Source organism: Argopecten irradians, chromosome 13 (genome assembly GCF_041381155.1).
Source record: "Argopecten irradians isolate NY chromosome 13, Ai_NY, whole genome shotgun sequence".
NCBI classification, from domain to species: Eukaryota; Metazoa; Mollusca; class Bivalvia; order Pectinida; family Pectinidae; genus Argopecten; species Argopecten irradians.
The window spans coordinates 3,962,819-3,981,930 of record NC_091146.1 but is presented as its reverse complement, the minus strand read 5'-3'; the positions used below and the strand labels follow the sequence as shown (position 1 = coordinate 3,981,930).

At 33.9% G+C, this 19,112-nt stretch overlaps 2 protein-coding genes across 5 annotated transcripts in view; both read right to left on the bottom strand.

The window, feature by feature from the left end:
• Positions 1-8,945, bottom strand: part of LOC138306304 (BTB/POZ domain-containing protein 6-like) — a 78,604-nt gene extending 69,659 nt beyond the window's left edge. The window contains exons 1-4 of one of the 3 annotated variants that reach the window (XM_069246732.1): positions 8,163-8,945; positions 3,562-3,619; positions 1,352-1,631; positions 663-1,035 (exon numbers count right to left, since the gene is read on the bottom strand). In XM_069246732.1, coding sequence (XP_069102833.1) covers positions 663-1,035; positions 1,352-1,431 — 453 coding nt within the window. In that variant the 5' untranslated portion in view covers positions 1,432-1,631; positions 3,562-3,619; positions 8,163-8,945. Of the gene's footprint in view, positions 1-662; positions 1,036-1,351; positions 1,632-3,561; positions 3,620-7,004; positions 7,115-8,162 lie in introns of all 3 variants that reach the window. The other 2 variants (XM_069246728.1, XM_069246729.1) reach the window with 2 other exon arrangements.
• A 143-nt stretch (positions 8,946-9,088) lies between these two features.
• On the bottom strand, positions 9,089-16,632 carry LOC138306303 (BTB/POZ domain-containing protein 3-like). 2 transcript variants are annotated; one of them, XM_069246724.1, is made up of 6 exons: positions 16,540-16,595; positions 16,093-16,225; positions 14,403-14,460; positions 13,775-14,056; positions 12,954-13,326; positions 9,089-12,758 (listed from the first exon to the last, which is right to left on the bottom strand). In XM_069246724.1, exons 2-6 carry the CDS (start codon positions 16,127-16,129, stop codon positions 12,525-12,527), a joined length of 984 nt encoding a protein of 327 aa, XP_069102825.1. In that variant the 5' UTR covers positions 16,130-16,225; positions 16,540-16,595; the 3' UTR covers positions 9,089-12,524. The 2 variants fall into 2 exon arrangements, with proteins under 2 accessions (XP_069102825.1, XP_069102826.1); XM_069246725.1 differs by lacking the exon at positions 16,093-16,225 and having other exon boundaries at positions 16,540-16,632.
• Between the last annotated feature and the right edge of the window lie 2,480 nt (positions 16,633-19,112).

Below are 19,112 nucleotides of genomic sequence, written 5' to 3'. Positions count from 1 at the left end.
AATAAGATCTGGAGAGGACTTAAATAGGCGTAGCCTGATGTCCAATCCTATTGATGTACATAATATCAATAACATATTGTTGAAATTGAAAAATCTCACAAAATTTTAAGTTTATGATTTGTTTACTAGTCATCAATGCATATATAGAGAGTTTTGAGGCATATCTAGTCTTGTGTTACAGCAGATTCGAGTACCATAAATGGTACAGCTCCTTAATGCGGTTTGATCAATAAATGTTTAGACATAATACAAACTGTTTGAATTCGTATAAAAAAGTCCAAACATTTTCAGTTGATCAAGTCAAAAATCTGCAAAAATATTCCATTCCGCACTTGTTTTTCATGTCTTGAAATATGTGGTATTTTTAGCGTTGTCGCAAGACGTCGTTTTACGGCGTTTTTCACGATTTCATTATTTTGATTTTCAGATACAAATAATAAGCCACAGAGAGAAAATGACGTAGGAAAATTGTCAAAGTTGCTATTCAGCACCCTAAAGTTTGTTCGAGACAGTTTTTGTTAAAATTATAACTTCTGTATCACATGTTTTAAGAATATTTCATTTTCGGTAGTGTTCCAACTTCACGTTATGTATGATTAATATCGAAATATTTGTCAATGAATATTATAATTAAGATTTAAGACAGATGAAAGAAAAATCACCTTCAAATGATGCCGAGTGCATTCCTTTTTGGCCCATTTTTTGACTGATTTATACAAAAGCCCTTCGTCAACAGCAAGATCATCTGATGTTGTTATACATTTAAGACAGGAATTGCATAGGTCAACGAAGGTGTTAGACTGCAATGCAGCTTGAGGATTCTTTGTGACGACCTGAAGACAAGCTGCCATCAGTCCATCCTCAGCATAAACGTGGGATTCCTCCATTAGAAAACATGCATTTTCTGACGAAATGTTTCTTTGCAGAAATTGATCGCATGTAGATACCAGGACATCGACACAGTACTTGCGGGCTACACTCATAACTGCCACAGCGCTCTGATATGTCAACTTGATTTGGTCAGTATACAGATAGCTGTAACGCAATGTTTTGTTTTTTGTTAAATAAAACTCATGAGTATAATATTAACCGATGTTTATCTGCACTTTGTCTTTAATTCTAACCAATCTTTCACTTCATATAAAGGTGTTTGACTAACATTTGTCTTTCTTCAAAAAAGGTTAATCAAGAGCACGGTTAAAACTCACTTATTTTTCCAAATTAGGATAAGATTTAAGGATCCAGCAACCTTTACAACTAAACTAAATGTATTTATCATATTATCTATATTTTTCTGTGATGTTGTGACTAGATCTACAGCAAAGGGAAGTAATAATGTAAACCAACTTACCGTAGAAATGTCATAAAGGCCTCCTCTTTGATGTCTGGAATATTAACATCCCCTTGCTCTGCCAATTGTCCGTTGAACATGGTAAAGAATACGGGACTACGGCTTGAAAGAATGCTTGTGTGCAGCAACAGGTGTTCTTTTGGCACCGACTAGAAACGTGACGTCACTTCCGACACCATGTGTCAGGATGTGTTCTAAACTTTCACTCAATGATTTGCCAGTTTGCCAATCATTCACCTGAATCTTAACTGAGGTGAACAACCAATATTCCGTTTTAAGTCTGTTAACAACAATAAAAAATGATATAAATGAAGTCTTAACTCTATCCCTTATAGTTTAAATAACTGGCTCATGTAATCTTAGTTTTGTATATATGTATACATATCTATATAATGCTGTGTATCTCTCCCCCTATTTCTGTTCTTGGAAACAAAGCTGCATTCAAATTATTTCCAATAAAGTTTCTACTGTAATGTAATGATATCGAGCATAATCCCGTCATCTTCACACTTTCCAAATTTCCCATCTGAATGTAAGATCCTTAGAGTTGTATTTCTTGTCATTTCCATCATCACACACTCTCATAAAACAAACAATGTGTTAATATGGATGCTTATATGTGATGGTTCAGATCAATGAAAGCACCAATATACTATTGACATAGCAGTAAATGTCGCATGAAATATCACACGTCTTGAAAGAACCGCCACAGTCACGCCATGTTTCAAACTTTCGGGTAATATCGTAAAACCGATTTGCAGCACTTAACCGACATCGGCGATACCTGTATAGATACGAACCTCCCGAGCCGTATCGCGATCGTCAATACCCTATAGATCGGATTAGTTCGGATACTTCCGAGCTATTTTAAACCTGTACACGTTAAAAATCAATATCTTAATTTAATCGTTTAATAACTTTGCGAATACGAACTTTACAATAGTCGGTAATTATCGAAAGTTTAAAAATTGGAGAGGCGGAGAAGAATATGTTGAACACTTTAAATACTTTTCCTACGCCAAAAATACAACAAGTCACAGACCATACAATTGTAAGAAATAAATTAGATATAATAGATAGTGAACTTACTGCAAATGATATAAAATGTCTTACTGAAACACATCTTGACCCGTTAATCCGGACTCAGACCTTATTTGAGACAATTGTAGTAGTTTTTATCAAAGTGATAGGCAGATAGGATTTGGTGCTTGTGGAATTATTATATATACACGAGATACTGTAATCTGTTATATTGAAATCATTTGGTTAGAAGTTTTAGTAGATAGCCATAAGATTTTACTGGGATGTATATATAGACCTGAATCTGGTGTAGAATACAGGAGAAAATTAGATGACATGTTTGATACTGTTTTTAATGGTAATATTACTGATGTACTTATAACTGGTGATATAAATGTTGATATGTTAAACCTTCAGCCACACTCTCGTCTTGGCCGATTACTTACAAAACATAATCTAAACAGTTTTATTAAAGAACCCACTCGCATTACTCCGACCTTTTCTTCTTCTGTTGACATTGTTCTATCTAACAACAATCATCTTATTAGGGATACAAATGCTCTTGGCTTAATTTGCAGTGATCATTGTCGTATTAACTTTTATAAATTATATCAAATATATATAGACAAACCGCATAGAAGAAAACGATATATGAATATGATGATGCTGATATTGGTAGGATTAATGATAATATTAGAAATTTATTGACTAGATCTCATTATTCAAACGATCTATAAACATGTATGATGCTTGATAAGTATTTGCAACAACACAGATTTGATACACCGTAGTAGTTCTTGTTTTATGCATGTTTAATGGAAAACTTACCTGAAGACGTCACTTTATAACTACTTATATGACTGTTAAATGTGCAAGAAAGTAGATGACTACAACTCGGTTTCTTGCTGTAACATGTGCACTGATTTTACTACACTGTTACGTAAATATCATGATGTTTCGTTGTACTGTCATAACTCACTATGAATTCTTAATTTACTTTTTTTAAAGCCTATGCAATATAAGTATTGCAACTCTTAAAATGGTGGTAATATTTGGTGATGATTAACATATTAGTATGAGTATGAAACTTACGGCACATATAGCTTCAATGAAACAAATGATCATGACGTTTGTGGTAATTAGTAAACACATCAAATCCAAATAAAATAAAGTCGTTGTATTGGGCTCACCTAAGATCGTCATCGGCTGTCTTCTTACCGTCCATACTCTTGCGTGATGTATACATTGCTGTAAATACATAAAACAAGAGATAATGACGAAATGTCATTTGGAGAAACATATCTACCGTTGTGTAATATCATATAAATCAGGTTTTGAAACGATTGTGAAACACCTGACCGGTGTTTTAATATTTCAATTTGTTCTGTTCTGAAGAGTTAATGATATATAAAAGAGACATTGAGTGATAACGGGAAAGATGCATAGTTTCACTATTAAATGACCGAGGGTGTAGACCGAGGTCATTTTTTTAAATTACAAGTGTGATATTATACATTTATCGACCTATTTTCAGGTGGATACGGTGAGTTATCAACCCGAGTAAGTGATATATCCCGAGACCGGAGGCCGAGGGTTATATCATTTTCGAGGTTTGATAGCTCACCGTATCCACCTGAAAATAGGTCGATAACTGTTTCATTATATGACATTTACAGGATATTAACCTGGTTCTTTAAAAAGGCTTTACTACAATAAACAGAATGATATTTGAACATGTTCCTTTTACAAAAGTAGTTTATCTATTAGATGTAATACATGGTAAATATCCAAATGCTTCTTGCTAATGTTTATGACTGGTAGAATAGGATTATATATATCGCAGCATCAACTTCCCGTCTGGCATTCTTTAACGTTTTCCATCAATTGAAGTTTGCAGTTGATCACCGTTGATCGCAGTAAACTTGCTGCCTTCCGACATTTATGTTTCGAGTATATAATGACGTCACAATAGATTAATCCGACGTTATTGTATTAGGAAACTCCTGTTACGCTATATTTGGGTACGACTCGACGTCAAAAGTGATTATGACGTCACATGTAAAGGGAGTTTCCCTCGATTTATTTTTGACACAGGTTACTGAACTCGCGAGAGGTCACTTGATTGAGTCCAGTAACCTCGCGTGCCTTTCGCCGCCGATTTCGGGGTTGATATCTCAGTTGATGAATACTTTTGAGAAACGTATCGGCCAATCAAAATACAGTAAAAACACCAGTCATACAAAAACCACCATATGGACTGAAACAAAGATCCCAAATATTTAAAGTAGATATGTCGTTTCTTAAGAAAAATGTCAAAAACTTCTTTTTTTTCTTTTCAACACTCGGAAACGATTTAATATGAGCTTCATTTTTACTGCAACATTGGAAATTTTCGGATATTTTTTTGTAAAATTTTCAAATTCATTTTCCTACAAAACGAAACCAAATCAACATTAATGAGAGGAAGTTACAAAGTGTATAATGCCAGTAGGTCAGGACAGGAAGAAAGATACAAAGTAAAAGTACAGAGGATGAGTTTGAATTTTGAGACTTGTAATTCCGCTTTCACTACGACACTCTACGTTACGCTTTAAAACAATAGTCTGTGATACGCTTTCTTGTATTGAAGGGTAACGTAAAGAGTATCGTAGTGGAAACAGAATTACAAGTCTAATTTGAATTGGGGTGTTTCATGGTACTTCACAATTTTAGATCAACTTTAGTGTAGGCTGTGGAAAGAGTTCTTTAACTTTATTCCAAAACATTTCAAATATCGACGTATAATAATTGTAATTTTGCACACTAGTTTCATTAAGGGCTATTGGACTAACACTATCGCCATTTTGGAGGTTGTGAAACGCAATTTGTCAAACAAGATATTAACTGCACGGAATGTTTGAATATTTTCCTCACTTTGTTTAAAATGCATACATAAACGTTAAAACTCGAAATTTGTGAAAAAAATAACTTTGTAACAACAAAATTCAAACTTTTGTCGGCGTTAAGAACTGTTTGAAATTCATCATAATAATGCATATTTAAAACAAACCTTCCATACATGTTCAGTGTTATTCTGGTTACATGTATTCACCGACTTTTGTTTATTTTTTCGCTTGTGCAAGCTAGACGCTAGTTTTACTTTTGGACACATTTGCCGTACACACACGCAATTTTGGACGGAACACGTGGCTGGAAGTAAAAACCTAATACAACAGAAACAATGCCAATCAAATTGTATTTTTTGGTCTAACGGATTTTAATGGCGAGGCATAATGTAACATGACAATTGACTTGTAAGTATATGTTTGTCATGCATAGATTAAGCAAACAATCGCAAGCCATATTTCCCAACATTCATCAGAAAATGCTTTACTAGTTCAGAAAGTAGGATCATTGTTATTTGTTATAATTTCTTCACGCAATTTACCCTAAATGGCCTCATGCGAACTTTTCTCATGAAAACAACATGTCTGCCTCGTGAAGCCATTTTTCTCAAACAACATGTCTGCCCACGTTTTTTAAGTATATGGTGTTATCATTAAATTCTTAAAGTAAATACGCATAGATTGGAGATATGATAAGATAATTATTGATATTTTAGACCTTAACATATAGTGGTGACTTAGAATTTCGTACACTTCTGGAATTTGATTTTAATTAAGTTTAAAATTAAATTGGAATATATATTTATTTTTTGACAACACCATTGTGTTCTTTGCTTGATTTTATTCTTAAGTTAAACGTCTTTTTTCAGATATTCTGCATATTCCCGCATACAACAGATATAGTCAAGTCCAATAGCCCTTAAATGTTTTGATAAAAAAATGTCCACCTTAAATGTTCAATATCATAAAACGTTGTCAGTTTCAGTAATTGTATTCCCTACTACAATACGTCGTGTTATTACACTCTCAGGCCATTGTATAAATGTGCTGGGTGTTACAATGAATATTAATTACAATTTGATTAATTTGTTCCGTTCATTTGTCGTTAAATCTGAATATTGTTAAGAATGCTTGTTCGATCAGATTATTCTTCTTAATATATCGCCTCTACATGATAATCTTGCTCAAACATTAATTTCTATGAGATGTAGTAATGATTACTTACCGACTGTTTCCGGATCAAACCACAGGAGAGAGGTATTGAGAAGTGAACATAAAATTTGAAAACGAGCCGTACATACCTATGATTATTATTATATCACAGCTACAATATTAAGTATGTTGAGGAGATAGAATATGAAAAAAATGACCTTATCCAACATTCGGAACTAATGACATGAAACCATTATAACATCCTTGTATTCAAGTTATTTAAAATGTGAACTGATCGAAGAAGAATTCATGTGATCACAAAGTTAAAGAAACTCTGTTCGTCACACCTCCTTGACACAGGCGGTTTTAATCGGACGCTGCGTCACAAGTACGTTAAATACCCTGCCACGTTATGAATGGTGAAAGCGTGTGTAATCACACTATGCTAACGCCTAAAATCAAATTAATTTGCACTGTGGAGTTTTTAACATCAGATAAATAAAATAACTTAAGTCTCATACCAAGAAACTCCCAGACGTTTGCTTCTTCAGACAGAACTCGTTTTATTTGTATGTTTATTGATAAGCTTGTCATGCCTTCTTTACAGAGGTTGATATCCAGACATACAAATAATGGCTGAAGTGTTCGCTATTTCTGGCGAGAGGCCCTCGAGACGATCACAAGGGAAACACGGACAACTATGCAACTGTTGGATAGTTGAATAGAATTGGTTACACAGGTATTCTCGTGCAAGTGTCATAATTGCCTAAGGCAACAGTGTCTGTATTTGTATGTGTTTTAGACGTTTCCATCCATTGAAATGTCTCCTATTTTATGATAATCTTCCCTACATTGTAAATATATGAAGTGGTATTGTTTTTGTACAACCTCCACTGTTTATTTTTTCCCATTTCAGGATCATTGTTAAGAGCGACGTAAGGAACACTTATTACAATGGTCATTTAGAATACATGCTCGGAACCAAGGGAAATTTATCATTTAATATAGTGTTTAAATATCTCATATCATAACGCCATAAGACAAGCTACCGTCTATTTAAAGGAGGAATGCAGAACTCAATGGTAAACAAGTTGACAATGCAAGATATATTTAAACAATTGCTTTACCTGTACTCGACTTATTTTGCCTTGCATTGTAAGCTTTAACTACTAAATAAGGTGTTGATATATGGGCAATGTGCCATGGTGCACACATTCAACAAACAAACCCTAAACACCAGTGTAATTACCTCCCAAGCATTGTTGGGGCCAACACAAAAACTGTAAAACCGATACCAATATATATTTTATCTATGTGTTTCCTCTCAATTTAGAACTTTCTTTTATCTATTCACTTTCGTATAATATTCTGATATTATAAGTATCGTGTAGAGAAAGTTCTTGGGGTTTCCGATTAGGCTTGTCGCTATTGACAACAAACATTATCAAATAAAACACTTCAAAAACAATATTAAATACAAATGAAAGCCTCATGTTATTGTTTGTAAACGTCCTGGTTACAAATATAGCTGTTGGCTATGATAACATCATGTTTTAAATAATAAGAAGAGCATATATTGATATTTATCTGGCCCGTCCTCTACCGGACACATTATAGTACGTCTTATCTAAAACACATATTCTGATAAAGCATTGTAACATAAATTACAGACGAAATATCTTATGATGATTCACCCAAATATAGAATCAATAGTTAACTTAAAGGCATAACAATGGCTGAATTATTATAAATACCTTCAAACTAGTCACTGGTGTGCACCAAATTCACTTCCTTTTTCTTAAAACCGAAAGTACGATTACAAGAATTTCCGAATCAATCAATATAAATACCTTACATGTACATGATATAACATGCAACATTTACGCATACATACTTGTAGGTACAAGTAGGTCTGAGTAGTCCATTATCATATTTCAGGGTTGAATGCAGTTAACTTTGACAGACCATCATTACTATATTTATCATTACATCCATTCAATTCAACACCAAACAATTGTAAAATATTTTACAAACATTTTTTGAGACAAATCTGTGGACAACTATCGAGATCGTGAGAATACGTATATATCTATATTATTTTTTATATCCTTTCAAATTCGTAACATACAAATGTATTCTGATATCATAAGTGTCTCCCTTGTAGGTAGGTATTCATTGTGACGTCATCATTTTGTGAGTGAAATTAACGTCGTTTTCTCTGAAAACAATGATGTTACGCTCGCAAACAGGTGACATCACAATCAACTTCTACCTGGAAGGATAAATAACTCGGTGATATTAAAGGACAGAATAACTTGTGATGATATAACGGATGGCATGAGTATTCATTTCATGCTAAATTTTCTGAAACGAGTCTGAGAAGTTTTTTTTATCTAAGGTTCGTTTTATCACATAACTACAAAAACCAACATTTCAAAGACTCTCACGTCAAAATGTATTCCGAAAATCCAGCTGAGGACGCCATTTTCTCCCACCGGTCTCGAAATCATGACGTGACGTCATCTTTTTGACGTCAATTTATTGTTTTGTCTTGACGTCACAATTAATTTCCAGCCAATGAATACCGTTCCAGGTCATGTTACACTAACATATGCGAAGATATTACACGGGCATAAGATCCTATACCTATATATGAAATCCTTAGAACAACTCATGTATATCTTATTATAGCAGTATAATGCATCATTAGGCAATACTATAGTTTACGCATATCATGCACATAGACAACCTATTTAATTATGAAAGCATTACTTTGCTAATGTCGGAGATATTCAGTCAATTTAGTATATCTAAACATCTGAAATATCGTGGAATATATGATAAAAATTATATTACTAATATTAATAGGACTAATTCATGTACCACGTGATACACGATAACATTTGTGTGGATGAGTATTTCTAGTGGTGATATAATGTAAATCTTTGTAATCTTTGTTGACGTCATCACCTATAGAAACAATAGTCCAACACCAACAGGATCAAGTATCACGTGGTATGTGAATAAGTCACAATACAGAACACCAAAGTCGATCTCTCACCTCAGAGGCATATAAACATAGAAACACTATTTTTTTTAAATATTTCCATTATAGTTTGTATATATTATCTGTACTAAGGGAACGTAAGTAAAGTATAAAGTTTAAAGGCCGGGCACGACCTACTTAAAAAACAGGGTGGTTGGTAATTAAGCTGATAAGGTAGTAGGCGGGACTGTACTTATAGTGCATAGTGACCAGCCTCTGCTACAGCTTGTAAACACTACCACATGGGTCTAAACCACATGGTCAGTGTATACACTGTAGATGATGAGAGAAGATTACTACTTGCATAGAATAACAATATTTTATAAGTGGTATACGTTATTTGTTTGGTATGATATAGTGTTTAAAATTTCTAATAAAGAAGTATTTTTTGTAGCCTTTTATTTAATAAAGCAAATTTTAAATCGTACATCAATAAAAAAAGTTCCTTTTGTTAGTTATGGAATAATAATCAATGTTTTTTTATAATCAGGCTGCATACGATCAACCTACTTTAGAAAACAACTAAACAAGTGAAGAGTTATATATGCATTTTCTTTGTAAAAATATAATAAAAAATTCAACCTTTATAAGGAACATGCAATAATAAACAATTTTGAATGCGTAATCCAAAGCTGTACTGGTTGTGATGTATTGAATAGATTACACTCCCTTCACAACATTCCTCTGTAACATGAAACTGAAATTTCATGCCCTTTCTTTCCCATCCGGTCAATCCTAAAGACTGACGTTCAGTCTCCCTCCAGACACTTAGATAACAAAACTAGGGCATCGGCTGATGGTGATGGAAATTCCCAGAGTTTGTGCAAATTTTGATGTTTGAACACAAACAGGAGACAAAATATAGAAGGATTTAGAAATTAGAGAGAACAATTGAAACAACAAGGGATTCATTTGATTTGGGATTTAATAATACAAAGATGACCTAGTGAGTTGGGATTGTTGAAGAATAAGACAGATGTGGCAGGAAACGACATAACACAGAAAGGATATGTAAAAGATGATTATTTCCAAAGGAATGGTTAAATGTTGATGGTTTTGGATACTCCTTAACCACATGCATTTATGCTTTGATGACTATCACCTCTCATGTAGAAACAAATAGTGGTTGGTCATCAAATGTTATACTGTGAAATCATCCCGGCCTTTGGGTGAAATATGAACCATTGACCAGAAGCTCTGTGTTGTAATTGATTTGTATCATTATTGGATTATGGAGAGGTACATAACAATGTGGTATTTACTATGGTAATTGAATAAACTTGTGTGAGATTATGGATATTAGCGCCAAAACTGAGATAAGGTAGGGAAACTTGTTACTCAGCATGCGTAGCCAAGACCATAGCAATAGTGTGTCTGTGAACATCCGCTATAAACTTCCGGTGAGATCAACGGCAAATTCAAACTTTGATTGACAGGACCCTTATCTTGCCAAATAATTCTATAAATTGAAATAACCACTCAAACATAATTTTGATAAGAAAACCATTTATATATTCATATTCTTTACTAAAATATGAAGTATCATGACAGAATTTGATATAAAGGTATTGATGAAAAACATGAAATAAAAGAAAATCTTTCTCTGAAGTGAGAGCTGCCAAAATTTTGTATTTCCAGTCATTTTCCCAGGTTGTCTCCCTTTTATACCCCGTGCCCGGCCTTTTTAAGTTCATTTCGTCTAATCAATTTTTAAACTTCTCTTAAGGTTATTATCTACAATCTTTATTGCAGCATTGTAAAATATATTTCACATATTAACACTCCTCTTTCTGAAAACTTTGTTTTAAGAATTCCGGTTCAGAAATGTGTCTGAATCTTGATATAATGAGTTCTTTTACTAGACAATATGGTTTTAACGTTTGTTTGTACTATACCACTGGAAAGGTTGAGTTAGATGAGGGGTAACGAGCAGCAGAAACAATATATTTGTTCAAATGACGTATAACTTCGTTAGATAATTGCTCATTAGCTTAAACTTCTAATCCATTGTTATTAATAATACCGTTTATAATAGATTTTTAGTTACGTATATCTCTCAATATCTGGTATCAAATGCATAGCATTATTTCATCAGTCGTGCGACCTTCACAGAACATACAATACGACGTTACACAGACCCGAAAATGTTGTTTTAGCGCCAAGTAAACGTTTTTAAAAACAGACTTGAAAAGTATTGCAAGAATCAGAAACTCCTTTATAATTGTAGGGCTAAAATAACTTTAAATTTTAGGAAACATCACTTTCATGTACATTGTACTATTTGATATACTAGAGTTATTGTTTTAATATTTAGATTCTGTATCGATAAATAAACGTAACTATTATAGCCTCATCATCAATACGAACCAACGAGGTTAATCGTGTAAGACTGAACAAGAATATGGTCGATACAAGTGTAAGTCTAGGGCCAACATATATTAACAGGTCTGGTTAATCATTTACATATATTAGGTCCATGTTAAGCGATTCCAGTAGATCGATTTGGTCAATAAGAAGTTTGATTGGCTTGCGGCTACTGGCATATACGTTAAACAGCAATACCACGTGGTTCCCATTTTGAGTTTGAATTTTATATTCTATATTTAAATACCTTAAAGACATGTTATACTCTCTAAGTAAATGTTATCTTTATTTAGACAATTAAGAAGATATGACGTACCGGCCAGTATGCCCTCAATATTCCTACACATTACGTTCAGATTATGTAATGATAGTGTTATATAACCAGTGAATATTCTATGTATGGTAACTAGTAAGATGTGTACACTATCACTTCATCAGAGAAGTGACCAGGAAACATGAGTAGTCATACGTTTTTCAGCATTTCTTTCTCTGTGTTGATTGTTTCAAGTGATAAGTTGAACCTCGCTAGCTCGAACTTTCATAACTCGTATTTAGATATATGGGAGTTACTGCCCTTTGTTTCAGTCTGTCACGTATGATGTAGAGAACAGAATATAATTATATATATAAGCAACCTAGATACATCAGAATAGTATCATTCGTAGTATTTGTCAGGTTAACTCTAAAAGTCCCATTGTGTTTCCTTTTAAGTTGAATACATATTTCCCACTCGGTACACCATGCGTCTTCTTTTGGTACTGAATGAAGTGGAAACATCTTTCTTTTTCTTACGGATGAACATGAGAATATCAACAACTTCATCATTTGTAAGTACACCATCCACACAGACTTGGTCCAGGAAGAACGTCTGATCCATTATTGGGAACCGAATGGTAAACAGGATGTCTCCGAGTACTTCCCGTTTGTTATTGCCCGTATTCTACAAAATAGGAAACATATCTGTTTTTAAAAGTAGCTCTCGTTTATCATCATATATTGAAATTGTCCTGTTAACCCAACCACGGTATGACTTAAAGACGCATATCATTGGATATTGAATCGTTTTGTATAGACCACATTAAGTGGCTCTCTTTGTTGGAAAATTAAAATAAAATATAGAGGGGAGACATATTACCTTCAAATCTAGCCGAATGCATTTCTTGTTGGCCCATTTAATGATCGATCTATAGAGAAGACACTCGTCAACAGCAAGCTCATCTGATTTCGTTATACCAATAAGGCAAGCCGGACAAAGGTCAACGAAGGTGTTTGACTGCAATACAGCTTGGGGATGTTTGGCGATGACCTGAAGACAAGCTGCCATCAGTTGATCCTCAGTATAGACGTGGGATTCCTCCATTAGAAAACAGGCATTTTCTGGAGAGAGGCTTCTTTGTAGAAATTCCTGGCATGCAGACACAAGGACATCAACACAGTACTTGCGGGCTACACTCATTACTGGCACAACGCACTGGTATGTCAACTGGATTTGGTCAGTATATAGATAGCTGTAATGCAAGTTTGGAGTTAAGTAAACTCATCAATATATGTTTTTGCTGTGCTGTTTCATTTAATGCCGACCAATCTTACACTTGATCTAAAAATGTGTAGTTTAGATTTGTCATTCTGCATAAAAATGCATCAGTTATTCTTATTTGTGACTTCAGTTAAAATTGATAATTGTTTCATACATAGTTCATAAAGGATTAAACTTTCACTTTAAGACCTTAACCTTGACCGGTTCAACTGTAAAACAACTGATTCTCACTGGTTTTATTTAAAAGGTTTTCGGTATGACAATTGGTTATTAAGTAGTATAGTAGGTAGAAAATATATTCTCGTTATCTAGCTTTCAAAATTAAGTCTATGGATCCAGCAAGCTGAACGACTGAACTTTTAGAATATCTTTATTTCCCTATGATGTTGTGACGGAAGTAATAAAATATACAAACTTACTGTAGAAATGGCTTGAAGGCCTCTTCTTTGATATCTGGAATAATTACCTCCCCTTGTTCTGCCAATAGTCCGTTGAACATGGCAAAGAATACGGGACTACGGCTTGAAATAATGAGCTTGTGTGCAGCAACATGTGTTCTTTTGGCACCGACAAGAAACGTGACGTCACTTCCGACACCGTTTGCCAGGATATGTTCTAAACTTTCACTCAATGATTTGCCAGTTTGCCAATCATTCACCGGAACCTTAGTTGAGAGGGAAATGTCATAATGTGTTTCAACTCTGTCAAAAATAACAACATTAGAACATCAATATATAATCTAACTTTTTTGTCATTATTTTGTGAGCGCAATCCACGTCGTTTTCTCCGAAACGTATGACGTTACGCTCGCAAACACATGACGTTACAATCAATACCTACCCGCAAGGGCAAATAACTCTATAATATGCAAATACGGAATAAAACAAGAACCGTTGTCGACTTGAAAATGAAGTTATACAATCTGGTTAATGAAGCGATTGCTCATGAAGTTTTAGGACAACTACAAAAACAACTGCAATAACATTAGTTAAAATAACAATATCCAAATAAATAAGAGTCGTTCATACAATAGCGCATTGGACTCACCTAGGTTCACCTTTGTTTATCTTCTTCGCTTCCATTTTCTGGCGTAACGTAGGTGTTGCTGAAAATACATTAATCAAGAGATATTACATTAATGTTCTTTGGAGAAGCATATTCAACGTGTTAACTACAGCGTAAAAACACCTAAACACTGTTTTAATAATTTCCTTTACTATCTGAAAAGCTAATTTCATGTCAAAGTGATATGCATAGCTCACCTGAAGACATTAATTTAAGCTAAGTGTAAGAGATCTTTTTAAAACTTGATTGTCAGCTTTAACTACTAAATCGAGTATCGATTTCATGAGAAATAAATCTCATGTCACATCAACAAAAATCCCTTCTTTCTAGACAGTTTTGAGAGTATTTTATTAATTCTATTTCTTTTTACCACATATTAAGAAACGATATTGTCCACATGTATCTGGCCCGTCCCACAATAAGAGCGAAGCTCTGTTCCGGTAACATGTACGTAAGCAAAGGTACATTATTAAGATCAATGACCAGCATACAGGGATGGCTAAAAAAACGTACTTCCGAAGCGAACTCTTGTGATAGATGTGTGTTGGTAACGTTATTCTATGTAAATCATCCAATATATGTGGAGTTGGAAAACTTTCTCGTAAAACGGAAACCGGAAGTCAAAACAAGATCCAGCGTTGCGCAAGACTGTATCTAAAGTCACACACTTGCGTGATTACAAAATCACACTCTCGCGTGATAACAAACAAGTTATACTTTGAATCATTAAAATGAAAAAATTAGGGAAAGAAAATCTAACATAACATTTTTTCCATAATCTTGACTTAAAAGCCGTTTTTCGTGACCATTTGCTTCGGAACTTTCCGCCTGGCAACGGAGAATGACGTTGAGATATATTTTGCAGCCGCAGTCACGTATTTTTGCAGAAAGTGAAAGTAGAAGTATCCTGTCTTCAATATTATTTTTCTTTTTATAAACTCAATGCCAGTAATTCAGCAAAGCTATGATTCTAATAATTGATTATTGAATTACCTATAACCCTATAAATGGTTTCTAGCAGTACTATTAGTTAGCGCACTCAATTAGCAATAAGAACAAAACACATGTCAATATCGATAAGACTGATGGGTCAGGTAAGATTACTCTTTCGCCGTTAAAAATCCTTTATTTACCTGGCATATTTCTATTTAGTAACAGTTAAAATACGAAAGAATTGATTAACTGCTGCACATTCAGGCTGTTTTTGAAATTATATTACATAACACCACAATGCAAAAATGCATATTTGGGCAAATCTTTTGTCATATTCCGTCTTTGCATATTACAGAGTTGGCTCCCTTGCGGGTAGGTATCTATTGTGACGTCATTGTCCTGTGAGCGCAATTCACATCAAAAACTATGACATTACGCTCGCAAACACATGACGTCACAAGCAATACCCACCCGCAAGTGCATATATAGACAATACATGGTTAGTATCTTACAATACAAGGTTTATTTTGGTGCGAGACTTAGGAAAGCAAAAAAGACGAGGCTTCACCGAGTATTGTAAGATACTAACTATGTATTATGTTTATTCTGCAACCAGTAATTGCCAGTTATTTACTTGGTTTCGCTCGAAGCAATATCTGGCCAGTGTGTATTATAACTGAAACGATATGAAAATACTAAAAAAAACAATTACCCATCACAGAATTACTTAATAAAATACCTTTTCCATGAGCCAAGAAAAAAGACGACACCGCCATTAGAGATTTTCTATATCGTGTCTTTCACTTCCGTACAAAATTCTGATTCACGTGTCCCGTTTAGAGAAAAGTGTTGGATTTCCGATTGCTCTGTCGCTATGGATAACAAACGGTATCAAACAAAAGTTATGTATTACTGTTTGTATAGATATCGATAGTGAATAAAGCTAACGGCTGTGGGATCAATGTACAGTTTAGTTCAGTTAAGAGGATTGTGTTGTAGATGTCTGGTTCACCGTCTGCCGTAAACATGAAATGTACATCAAATCTAAATCACTTCCCTCTATAGCATTATAACATAGATAGAACTAGATGGTTGATCATTTAGTGCTATTGATCCTTCCACCAAAATAAAACACAATTATGACGAATATAATGCAAGGAAATGGTTGAATGATCATCATAATTACCTTCAGATTTCACTGGCGTCACTCTCAAAACTGAAAGTACAATACAGGAATTTCTAAATAAATCTAAATATAACTAAAATTCCAGGGTTGCATAAGTTAAGATTTGACAAACCATTATTGTTATATTTATTAGTATATCCATCCAAATTCATATTTAAAATTACTTATATCGAAGCATATTGATGAGAATATGATGAAACATACTGTTAAGTGATTAACGTTTAGATCTATAGCGTGGTCTGCATCTGCCACAAAACGAAAGTAGATTTTCCTATAATATGAGTCACGTAGCATAAGGGATATAAGTGAATGTGTATAACCACTCCTGTTTCGTTTTTGTTTCTTTTTAACAATGATGATTCCATTATATGTATTCAAGGTGAAATGAAAATGGAGTATATGATATAGATATAGTTGTATTGATTTGGCATTTCATCAGCAAACAATTATGATATAGTCTAGCATAACAATGTGTAAAAAGTAATAATTTAAGCAATTACAAAAATATTAAGTTTATACATGCGTAAACAATATTTTTAAGAATTCCATGCATATGCTAACGTGATTTTTACAGTGCAAGTATGTTGGAAGAATAAACATGTACTAGGCAGAGGCGTTTGAAAAAAAAGATACGATTTCGTGAATTATATATATATATATACATGTCAAACTAATATATTTTACAATTAAATTGTTCTACTATTATTATTTTGATATCCTTTTCGAAATCTATGTGATATAGTATTCACTATCATAAGCGATTTTTATAGTTATTCAGTTAAAGGGACGCAACCGTTACCAGATCTTATTTTTTCTTTACATTATATATTGAAAGATTGATTTCTTATTCATTTAAAGATGTTCCACCGCCGACAGAGCATAAATGATATTCATCATTTGAACAATAATTAGTGTTTAATCGTGTATCATCATCATCATCATCAAACTTTGTTTCCTCCAGGTGGAGATACAATATAAATCGACATAAAAGAGAACAAAGAGAGAAGTTCAATTAGTATAAATAGAAGAGTAATAGGCAAGCCATTACTCTTTTAAGCGAATTTTTATCAATGTCACATTCACGGATGGAATAACCGCAAAACGTTCAAGATGAACCGAGCCGATTTCATCAGGTATGTCTTTCTAGCAGCATCATCCTGGAAAGGGACTCCTGTCGTTTCGCCTAAAAGGGTTCCAGCAAATGAAATGTCATTTTTGCTTATGATAGTGGTGAAGACACTGGGCCCAAATTCAGTCATGATTTCCTGCAGAAAGAGAGAGCTCTGGAATGATCACAGCTAGCACAGAAATGAACTATGGCGTCGTGGAAGTGCTGAAGGCACAGAACACACACTATAGTATCATGGGTGACTGATAATGTCAACATGGAACACAAGGAGTAGATTACCTGAACATCCAATAAGGATGTTGCTGCTTGCAACATGACGTACGGTTTGTAGGATGAATGACACAGCCGAAACATCTCAAAATCTGAATCATTTGACATACGGACTTTCAAGGCCGCGTTTTCAGTAGATGATATTGCGGTATTCACTATTGATTTCCATTTACATTTAGAGGGGAATGAACATGACCTGAGGTACGTGTCAAGATATGAGAGTAGCTCGTATCTTTGAAGGACTCCAACGATATCTGGAAGGTATCCTTTGCCACAAGAAGATCCTGGTTTTACAATTTGTACATTCAAATAGGAATACAATCGTGCGGTGAAGATTCGCTTGCATATCTTTAACTTGAAGTAAAATTAGAAGCTCAAACTTTTCAATGGTGGTAATGGTGTAAAGTAACTTTTGTAACTGAAGGAAAATACTAAATCGTCTGCTCCTATTTTTGATAGTGAAAAAATACCATTAGTCAGCGGTGGAGCATCTTTAATTGGAAAAGTATGAAAACATTACATGGAAATTATTTTATTGGTACATGTATATCGAATTTGAGCACGTGACAAATATTGCTAACAAGACGATAGGAATGCAATATATCACACCAGCAAATAAACAGTACTCCTAATTTACATGTTTTAGTCATTGTAATGCCTTTTTCATTTCACTATCGTTAAAGTTGCTGCACCGCCCGACAGAGTAAAAAGAGCAAAAACGACAGTCATCATTTGAAAAACGCACAATCTGTACTTGATTCCATATAAGATATAGTGCCAGGGATTTATTTCGGGATGCAATAATTTGTTTAATGTTTTTTATCTCGATGTAAAATTAGAAGCTCCATCGTTTAAGTGGTGGTAATGGTGTAAAATAAGTAACTTTTGTAACTGAAGAAAAATACTAATTCGTCTGCTACTGTTTTGATAGAGAAAATATTTACGTACGTAATTTCTAAGTATAATGATATTTAGGAGGTACATTTATGAAAAATAAGCCAATCAGAAAATCATAATTAGTATGAAAACAAAGAAAAATTAATCATTAATTAATAAGAAATTGTTATTATGACAGACTCTGATGCGCCTTGCAAGGGGTGTATCCTGGTGTATCCTAGTGTATCAACACTTTGACTCTAGTCCTATACGGAAAATTATTATATAGAAATTATGA

Excerpts from the sequence above, each read along its gene's own strand:
- LOC138306303 (XM_069246724.1), bottom strand. The coding sequence starts at position 16,129 with ATGGCGGTGTCGTCTTTTTTCTTGGCTCATGGAAAAG. Across the intron at positions 14,461-16,092 it reads TTTCTTGGCTCATGGAAAAG|CAACACCTACGTTACGCCAG; the intron begins GTATTTTATTAA and ends ATGTATTTTCAG. Across the intron at positions 13,327-13,774 it reads GCCTTCAAGCCATTTCTACA|CTATCTATATACTGACCAAA; the intron begins GTAAGTTTGTAT and ends CTTGCATTACAG.